Here is an 11000-nt window from a genome sequence, read left to right as displayed (position 1 = left end):
TATCTCAAATGTTATGTTTTTGCCATTAGCGATCATAAATCTGAGTGGAGTCCCTCAGGGCTCTATTCTTGGGCCTCTATCAGTAAACCTGTGAGTTCCCTGTAGACCAAATCATCAAGACAGTAAGATTGTTTTAATATATAAAATACCTTCTCTGTTACTCCTTATCAGCCAGTTGTAGTTTGATAATCAGAATAAATTGCTATTTCATTCCCATTCTATTATTGACCGACCTAAAGCTCATTTGAGTTGAGCTAAGCCTGCAGTGAACTGTAATGTGCTGTGGTGTCACACTCACACAGGCAACAATAACCTAACAAGATTTAAGTGACAGCGGCTTTGAGAGCTAAGTGATTAAGTACTAAGTAATAGACAGATGTATCACAGCATATGTGGCATTCTGTCTTCAGTAAATCTTTTTGATTGCATCAATTATTTGTTAAACACAGTATAGTTTTGTGATAACACCCTCTGAGGTGTCCTGATACAGGAAAGTAATAGTTGGTGGATGAAATTCTAATTTTAGGTCTCAGAAGTCTTCAACTCTGCATTCTCATTTGAGGACACACCTTTGTGCATTATCACTTATTGAACCAGAAAACTGTAAGCACATGTTTTCAATATCTCATTAAACACTTGAAGGATCAGACACTTTCTTTCTTCTAAAATCTGGGATCTCCAGATTCAAAACTCTGATGCAAGGATTTTAACTGGGACAAGGAATCATGATCATGAATCATGATCACATTTCGCCAATCCTGGCTTCCCTACACTAGCTACCTGTTGCTCTTCGAATTGATTCAAAAGTTTTGAATACTTACAAAGTCCAGAGAGGCCTCACCACAAGTTATATATCAGATCTCTTACTGCCGCGTGTCCCTTAGTGCTCCCTGAGAGCCTTGGATGCGTCTTTTCTTGTTGTTCCAAGGTCCAGACTTGGACACAAAGGTGATAGAGCCTTTGCAGTTAGGGCTCCTAGATTTTTAATCTCTTTATGTTTTGAAAAATGCCATATAAATAAAGTTGTTTATTATTATTATTATTATTATTATTATTATTATTATTATTATTATTATTATTATTATTATTATTATTATCTCAATGTTGTTCTATTAAACCTTGCTCAATATATGTTAATTGTGATGCATGGCTAAGAATGCCAGCTAGTGCTGATTCAGAATTAGATCAGTTACAAATATTTCATTAATTAATGATGCAAATTAAATCCTATCTCCTCAGAGAACAACCAACAAGAACAAATATCTGACTGAATTTTGGAGTGAGAACAAGAGTCTTGGACTCTAGACTCTCCTCTGCAAATTCTATGCATACTGTACCATAATTTGCAGTCTATAAGCGGTGAAAGACATAGCGCAGGGGAAAACTTCTATACTAAATGCTATTGAACGGCATGTTTCTGTACCAATGTAAAGAGGAGCATGATTCAGCAATATCTGCTTTATCGGTCAAATTAGTGGACCTTATGTTTTTCAGTTACTGGAGTCTTGACCTTGACTTTTTCCGTGATCCCTGGGGACTGTATGAAAATGTAATCTGAGGGAGAGACAGTCCCATTTGTATCACCATTAATAAAGAGGCAAATCATAAAAATGTAAGGTTGTAGAATTACATCACATTGTGTTGTGGCCTGATACGTTATCTATGAAATCACAAATCAAAACTGATTACATGATGAGTCACAATACATTTAATGGGAAGACTACCCTGGCTTCAGCAAAAAAGAAAAAGAAACAACCCCCCACCTCTAATCATTTATGTAGTACCCTAGGAGGCATATTAACAGAACAATCAGCCACATGTAAACTATTGTGTTTGTTTGGGCCTTAACTGTCACAAATACAAGTGAAGTTGTTGATACAACCCCCACCTGAGGATGAAGCTAAAGATCCACACATTAGGCAAACAAAGGCTAGATGGATGGATCTCTGCGAGCAACTGGGGATACCCTAAAGGCTTAAGTCTTGCAACAGTTTGAACTGTATTCCAGGGTCAATATTAGCCTATCAAGGAGGTCATTAATTTTATCCAACAGCCAACAAATTCATGTTGCTCCAGCAGAACATCTCAGCGCGATCTGGTGGAGCAGACTGTTGATTTCTTTCTTTACAACCTGAGGCACTTATCATATTGAAGGCTTAACTGAGACTGAAAATGACAGAGGTTAAGCGAGCTGAGCTAATCGTCTTCTGTTTCATGCTGCTTCACGGTAAGGTGAAAGAAATTTTGATTATGAACAAAATAAGCAAAGATAAGGAGATCTGTTAAAAGCTGAATCACTGCAAGCTGCTAGTTTAATTGCATCTGGTCCTGCACACTAAACTAGAAACTAAAGTGAAACATAATGAAATGCTTGCCTTTTCTCACTTTACAAATTAATGTAATTATAAAATGCAAGAAAAAATAGGGTACAGATTAATATATGCAGTTTCCTTGAAGTGAGTTTTATAACAGCTACATGGCACATTAATGAATACTGTTTCAGTCCTTGCTTCTATCATGAATTCCTTCATCATTTCCAAAAGAAAAGTAGGAAATGTATCTGTTTATTTTGGTTATTTAAAAAATATCAAAATTCTCAGGCACAAGGCTGATTTTAAAAACAGTACTACCCTCTAATAAGGCTCCATTTATAAAGGGTTGATAAGATGTAACTAATGGCTTTATTGAGTCATTTACTTATAGTTCATAGACCACTAATGAGCTGTACATGAGAACTACTTTTGGGTGTGTGTGGAAAAACTCTGGATAATCTACCATGAATAAAGCCTTTAGTTACAACTTATAAACTTCTTTTTAGGTTTCTGACTGACATGCAGATGTGACTTTAAAGGCAGATCTGAGTTTTAGGATGTATCGCAGTGAAGAGGCAATTTAGTGACTGTCTCTTGAATATTTGCATTTTTCTCCCACCATACTATGGAAACTAAGAAGGGCTGTGGTTGCAATAATTTTATTTTATCCCATTATCTCAGGGTCATGTGTTATTTTATCTCATGTATTGGCCATGACTGCTACCGGACCCTTATCAACCCCTAATGTACCCAAAGATCCCAGAGTTTCCATATGCACCCTGGATGTGACGCCCAGCCAAGAGCCCATCAAGTGTGCACATTATCGTATTTTCTTGCGATAACAACCCTTGTTTTTTTTTCAAGATAAATACTTTTTATGAGAAAACAACTCTGATTAATAAGATAGTTCATGTATTATCTTAGGATAACAGGATGAAATAAACACAATAACCACAGCCAATCTAGGTACCCGCACAATACCCATATTGTGTACTGCAGACAAAGAAAGATCTGCATCTCTGTTCCCATACCAATAAAAGAATCAAGACTGAATATTTTCATGTGCACCTATTTGAGCAACTCATTCATTTTTTTTCTACATTCTCTCCTTTAACTCAGGTTTTGTAGCAGCATTGAATTGTACCAGCTCAAGCCCTGAATCCTTGTTCAATGCATTTGAGAAGGATTTATTTCCAAAAAAACTGGTGCGGCCCGTAAAAAGGTTTTCAGATCCAATTAATGTAACCGTCAGCATCACTGTGGTGGGAATTTTAGGAGTGGTGAGTCTATGTAAACATCTATTCATGCCTGCACATAAGCATACCTTTTTCAATTAAGTTTTTAACAATCTTTGATTTGAATTCATAATTGATCTGTATTACTGGCTCTAATTAAATGAACAATATGTCTCATTTGCAGAATGAAAAAGCCCAAACCCTGACAACATTCTTATGGCAAGTCCTGGTAAGTTTTGAGGACACTGACAAAAAACATCAATTAATTCAGAAGTCTATGTCTAATTAAAGCTACAATGTGTTGATTTTTCATGTATTGTAGCACAGATCAAATTATTCTGATTGCATACATTTTTGTTTGTATTGAAATGGGCTAATCTCAAGGGTGGAGGTGGGTGTTTATAATACCATGGGGATTTGTCAAAGTCAGAAATTACTTAACTAACTCTACACCTAGCTTTTCTAATAAATTGCAGAGTTTTATCCCAAATGACATGTACATACCTTTAAGTAACTTGTTAAAAATAAAGAAATTGAAATATATTTAAATAAAATGAATTAACTTGTTACTTTAATGAATGGCTGCCTAAAGATGTTTTAGTGAAAAGTGTTAAAATGCTTTATATGCTCATCTTCATCATCAGGTAAGGCTTTTGGAAATGGATATATGGTATTTTGGAATGAAACTCCTCATATTTTTTCTCATTTAAAGTATTGCATTTTCTAAGCTGTACATCACATTGATATCGTTGTCTAATGCAGGAGTGGGATATAGAGGGACTGAGCTGGGATGAGAAGGAATGTGGAACCAAAAGAGTCTCTGTCCCTCGGGAAAAGCTTTGGAGTCCAGATGTCCAAATCTCAGAGTTGTAAGTTTAAAAGTGTTGATTAGTCTGTGAACTTTATCAGCTTCATCACAGATGAACGTTAGAGGGCTGATTGTCGAATCAGAGAAATTAACCTTGAAGCAAGATGAAAATGTGAAATGTCATCATCCTGAGAAGTTTTCAGACTTGTTAAAATTGATCATCCCTGTAAAGCAAGTGTAGAAATATTACATTTAAAATTTTAAACACCCCATTTTAGTTAAATTACAACACAAATGTAAATAATCAAGAACAACAGTGAGCTGAGTTGTCTCTCCTTAGTAATTAAGACTGTGTATGTGCAATTAAAATGTTTTTAATTCAATTCTGCTCTATTGCAGCATGGACGAGGACAAATCTCGCGAAAGTCCCTATCTCTACTTATACAACACAGGTCATGTTTATGATGATAAGCCAGTCAGAGTGATCAGTTCCTGCCGATTAATAATCTACACTTTCCCCTTCGATATCCAAAACTGTACTCTGACCTTTGGATCACATCTACACTTTGGTAAGGCTGTCAAATATAAAATACATTCCTTAAAAAGTTCAAAATACCTAGTGTTCAGCATTGATTGATTGGAGTTGACAAGTGTACCGTGGGCTCTATTTTTTTGCAATTTTTAATATTTAACCATAAGTGTGTTATACATCTCACATTCAGATCAGTTCAAAAATTCAACTGTGAAAAGTGTCAAACCAATTCCAATAAGAGTGAATAGATGTATGTACATTAATATAGACAACTGCAATGTGTTTTCAAAAACACCTCAGTAATGGCTTTACTGCATTTAAAGGTGCAGTGTGTAAAATGTAGTGGCATCTAGCAAAATGGATTTGGCAGAAATGGAATATAATACTCACAAGTATGTTTTAATAAGTGTATAATCACTTGAAAATAAGAGTCATTGTGTTTTTGTTACTTTAGAATGAGCCCTTTATATCTACATGCAATATTATTTTTCCCAGGATGGCAAAGTCGTGACCTGCCCTACTCTGCCTCTGATTGGCTTACTCTGATATTCTTACCCTAACTCTAACCAATCTCACTCCTCATGCCTAAACCTACCCAACCCAACCAATGAAGGCAACAAGCACTAGCCAATCAGAGGCAGAGTAGGGTGGGTCATGACTTTGGAAAAAAAATTTGGCAAGTGGGTCCTCTTCCACAGAGTCCACCATGTTGCACCACCATGTTTCTACAGTAGCTCAGAAAAACAGACCAAACACTCGCCCTAGAGAGGGTCTTTCGTTTTTCACAAGTTTCACAGCCACTGTAGGTTCTCTTACATGCTTGGAAGGGGAGGGTGAGGGGAGGAGTATTCAGTTGGTTGCAATCTGCAACCTCACCGCTAGATGCCACTAAATCCTACACACTGGTCTGAAAGATTAAGATATGTTGAGCTCTCAGGTCCACTGTAAAAAAAAAATTTAAAAAAGCCATTAAATGTTTTATTTTAACTTAAATGTCACAGTTATTTTAATACTATTGAGTAATTGTTGTAAACAAACTCCACACACCAACTAAAGATCATTAACAACACAAATTGGGTGTCTAATAACTTAAAACAAAACTGCTGTTAAATGTTATTCAAGCTTCAGAAATAACGATGAATCAAGGCGCCACATCTGAGGAGATCCTGAAGGAGTCCAGAGAAGTGATAAAGACCAATGGAGAGTGGGAGCTTGTCGACATCAAAGTGTCCACATCTACTCTGGTGTTAGATGAGAGAAGCTACTCTGAGATCAAATACTTTGTAAGCACTTCTACTTATTTTAATTATTATAACTCCACACTACATGCTATAATATAGACTATTCTTTACTTGTCTTTATAGTGTGCTGCTGTTAGCATCTAAGAAATCAAAAAACGTAACTGGATTTGACTAATAGGAAATGATACAATACTTTAGACATCAATCATACTGTGGTTATTTTTTGTTTTCTAAGGTGTTCCTGGAGCACACAACTTTTTCTAGCTGTGAGTGGCTGCTGTACATTCCCTTAGTGCATTGCATTGTTGGGGAATAGTGTCAGTCATTGCACCCAATCAAGAAAAAAGTGTTTCTTAGTATCCACACTGACTGTTTCATTTTATGTTTGGATATTTTCAAGGCCGTGGTCAACCTCACTTGGTCATGTCCTCTACATTTTTAGGAATTTGTGGTTTTTAGCATCTTTGAAGAGATTACATTCAACAGTTAACAATTAACTCTTTAAACTCTGCAAATATTTGTTTCTTTACAAACAGTGGATGTTGTATCAGCTGATTTCAGTGTTTTTGGGCCAAATATACAGTATATATAAATTTGCCTCCTTTTAGACTAACAAAGATAATAAAGTTAGCTGGCATTTCCCTGCCAGAAATGTATTCCTGGCATCATTTAGACCTCCATGTTGACTTAATACAATAGTTGACTTAATACAGAGGAGACATGTGAAATATCTAAATGATTAAAACATTTTAGAGATTTTATTTTTGGTGCCCAGTTAGAATTTCCTGACAGAGGCAATGCACTGGGGGGACTTCAACTCAAGACCTCAGTATGTCTGAAATCCTAACTATGGCCCCAGCTATATCAAAACACAATACAAGTGCCAAGATCGAGCAGAGTAAGTAGGCTGTCTGTCCCTCACATTAACAGTTGGTGATTGTAATACACAGTTTTGTTGTTTGCCAAATAAAGGGGGGCCTCTTAGCAAATGTAGCAGTTATACAAATATCTCAAAATTGATTCAGTTGTGATTTGTTGAAGTAAAAATAACATTTTAAAAAGTCAGCGTTTGTATGATAACTCACTTCTGGTTTAACTCAGAAACCTGTGCCAATCCTTTTGCATCTACAAAAGGGAAATGAACATAACTGTGGAATTAATTGAACCTGTGTCTCCTCCAAAGATCATTTTAAGACGTAGGCCAATCCTGTATGTGGTGAACCTCCTGATCCCCAGCTGCTTCCTCATCACATTGGACATTTTCAGCTTCCTGCTGCCTCCCCATAGTGTGGACAGATGTGCCTTCAAGATGACCCTCATCCTGGGCTACACGGTCTTCCTGCTCATCATGAATGACCTGCTACCTGTCACTGGGTATACAACACCTATTTTGAGTGAGTGACACCTTTGATATTAGTAGATTTAAAATTAGCCAAACTATAGCACTTAAAAATGGAGGCCATGCTGTATCTTCTATATTTAGATCAAGTGTTCCTTTTTGATCAATTATTTCTCAACTTTCCCTCTTTTTTTCTATAGACGTTGCGTTCTCAATCAGTTTCGCTCTGATGGTGGCCAGCCTGTTGGAGACCATATTTATCACTAATATCCAGTTTAGCTCCAGCCAGTACAATGCGGTGCCTCACTGGGTCAGCGTCCTTGTGCTACACTATCTAGCTATAGTCGTTTGTCTCCCCCCGAAAAAGAAGAGTAACCGTGTCACCGTCTCCATTCGCCCACCTGCTGGAGGTATAATAATATTATTGTTTATTTTACATTTTAATGATTTTGTTTCAACACAGTTCTAGTGAGATTAACAATGTAAGAAATGACAAGTGATTGTGAAAGTTCATCTTTGACCTTGGAAATAGTAGTTTGACAAAATAATCTTAAAGGATAGGTTTGGGTTTTTTTCAATTCTGTCTTAATACAATACTGATGTACTATTATGTACATGGAAATGGGTCTTAGTCTCTGTAACAATTCCTTCTCTCCATACTGAACCTGAAGTCCAGAATGTCACCACACTGTAAGAAATGGGGGCCAAAATCCATTGCCTTCATTCTGTGTAAATATGCAGGTTCAGCTGACACTAACATGATGCTTCAGCAGTCTCAGTTTCCAAGGTCAAGGTTGAACATTAACATTATTGTTTTTCTGATATTGAGGGTATTTTTTACATTTTTAAGTCAGAATGTCACAATTTTTTTTATAAGTCACCCCTAATTTTAAAGAATGTGTCACATCATGTATCACAACATCACTCTATTCTTACTTTTTGATATACCCAGCAATGAATACAGACATCATCCCAACAAATGAGTTTCAGAGCATCTCTGGTAGCACACCTTCATTAAAACCCCCTCTGGAGCCAGCCCTGGATGAACTGATGAAGCTGAGCAATGATCTCAGGGTCATCCGCCTCCTGATGGAAAAACACTGCGAGGGAAGCAAAACATCGCGGGAGTGGTACATGGTCGGTATAGTCATAGACCGTCTGCTTTTTGGCATCTACATTGTCTTCATCTTGGTCAGCTTTATTACCATTGTATGTATCTGGGTTTTTAGCAACTTACTGCACTGATTTACCTAGCTGGAGAGTAAAATCACATTGATAAGTTGATCACCAACAAAAGTTTGAATGAGCTAATAGTTAACAAAATGAGTGATGACATGTAGTATCGTTTTGATTGTCCAAGTAGTTCTGGTAGAAAATTAACCTATTCATTTTTCTGTATATAAGAATTATTTTAAATGTCAATACTTCTCAGACAATGATTTGTCTCTGCCCTCATGACCATCAAGGAGCAGAAGGAACTTTGTGCCAAAAAGACTTTAACTTTGGATGGCACCCACATGATTTGACTATTTCAGACAGCTGAAGACTGATATTACCTTCAGATTAGCTTTAGAATACATTTTTGCAGAGAACAAGGACTGTGGATTTTTTCTATCATTGACATCAGTACCACATTAGGAAGGGATGCCTTAATGGCCAGCATGATGGGAGGAATGATTACAGCAAGCAAAACCTGTTACACTGTTAATGGGCGCCTGAATATTGTTTTGAAATGCGTCATAAGAGCACCATATTTTGAAATGTCATGTGTGCGCTTTCAATCTCATAGAAGGATCTTTTTGGCTGTGCAGAGCCCAAGCCTAGTTTAACACTAAGCAGGAAATATGTTGACTCTTGATCACTGTCTCACATGTTTTTAAAACATTTCAAACCAAAAATAAGCACATGGTTCGACAGTACAGTCCACAACACTTGAGACTGGTACAGATTGTAACTCCCATAGGTTGAGGTATTGAAAAATAAAATGGGTGAGTGGTTATCGTAGGTGTTGAACAACAAGTCTTATGTTTCCTGTGTGTGTTTATTCTAGATCCATCTGGAAATACTGCAATTATGTGTGTGTATGTTTTGTATTTCTTTTCATTTATATCATTATGAGGCTTGAATTTCATCAAGAAAATAGAGAGAATGTGTTCATCACCTCTTTAATGAAGCCTTTGCAGGGAAAAAGTTACTTTTAGGCTTAAAATTAGGATTGGTACAGGAATATAGGTGCAAACGAGTCTGTTCACTTATCTGCCATTTCAGATTCAAGTTTGAAAACCACCTATGTAGACTTGAGGCTACATCCATAATCTTAGTAGATGATAGGGCACACACACATTTGTCATCTGTCCGTTTGTATGTTCATGTGTTCATTAGTGGTAAGTACAGTAGATGTGATCAAGTGTGTGTGTGTGTAATTACAGGGATTCACCTCATATTTGGGGACAAAAAGGCAAACCACTAAAGACTTATTTTAGGGTAATGGTTTGGTTTTGGTTAAAGGGGTCATAAGTAAGAATTGTGAAGCAATTTACATTATTAATCATTTTTATTGCCATTTTTATTGAGTGAACAGGATGTAACATAACTTAAAAAATTAGACCTTCCCCAACTTTCTCAGTTGCCAATAACAGCCTATGGACTGATTTCTATGTGAAGGCCTTGGGCTGGTTATTCTGTGAAAATCCAAAGGATGTGATATTTTTGCACGCTCCAGGTTCAGGTTTCAGGTTTAGCCTTATAGTGCAGTATTATTGTCATATTTTCTGTTTTGCCTAGAGAAGATTGAATTGATTTCTGTCTTTGCATGTGATATTGTATCTCTGGGTGCATTTATCTGTCCACCACATTTCACTTTCTTGAAGTGCTGAATTCAAAATGAATCAGTGAGTTTACAGTGAGTTATGCTGAGCTATCCGTTGTTATTTGGTCATTTAGTCTAACGTTATTGGAATAACATTTTGTAATTTGAGGTATACTATGTTTCTGTGAAATGTAATATAAAGTGTTCCTTATAACCTCTTTTCCTCTTCAATCTGAATGGGTCAGATATTAGCAAGCTAATGTTAGCTTTGCCAGTTGGTTCATTCAGCTAGTTTATGCAACATTTCTACCTGGCATTTGGTAGGTGTAAATATTTAATGACAACTAGTCTCTACGTAAGACCTAGTTTGTGGGGTGAAACTGGTTTTAGTTTAGGGCTGCATATGTTAGAGCTTAGGCTATGGATTGGTGCAACTGCGCACTGTTCCTGATATGCATAGGTGTCATTAATCTGAACACTTTCAGGTGAAAACATTCAGGTGAAACACAATTTCAGATGCTGCTGGGTTTTAGTGCAACTTTTGATAGTGTTTTCCATAAAATATACCATAAAAGAGTAAGCAGCAGGTAAGATTATCTGGTGCAGTCATCACTTCGTCAAAGTCATATCTCAAATGTTATGTTGTTGCCATTAGTGATCATAAATCTGAGTGGAGTCCTTCAGGGCTCTATTCTTGGGCCTCTATCAATAAACCTGTGAGTTC

The 11000-nt window shown here is 36.7% G+C and overlaps 1 protein-coding gene across 1 annotated transcript; it reads left to right on the top strand.

Annotated features, from left to right (window-relative positions):
- Positions 1–2172: 2172 nt before the first annotated feature.
- On the top strand, positions 2173–9271 carry LOC121900812 (5-hydroxytryptamine receptor 3A-like). The gene is made up of 9 exons (XM_042417354.1): positions 2173–2227; positions 3432–3592; positions 3732–3776; positions 4310–4416; positions 4755–4924; positions 6010–6170; positions 7312–7522; positions 7668–7877; positions 8432–9271. Exons 1-9 carry the CDS (start codon positions 2173–2175, stop codon positions 8710–8712), a joined length of 1401 nt encoding a protein of 466 aa, XP_042273288.1. The 3' UTR covers positions 8713–9271.
- The last annotated feature ends 1729 nt before the right edge of the window (positions 9272–11000 follow it).

Source organism: Thunnus maccoyii, chromosome 7 (assembly GCF_910596095.1).
Source record: "Thunnus maccoyii chromosome 7, fThuMac1.1, whole genome shotgun sequence".
Lineage (NCBI taxonomy): Eukaryota > Metazoa > Chordata > Actinopteri > Scombriformes > Scombridae > Thunnus > Thunnus maccoyii.
This window is presented reverse-complemented; position numbering and strand designations above follow the sequence as displayed.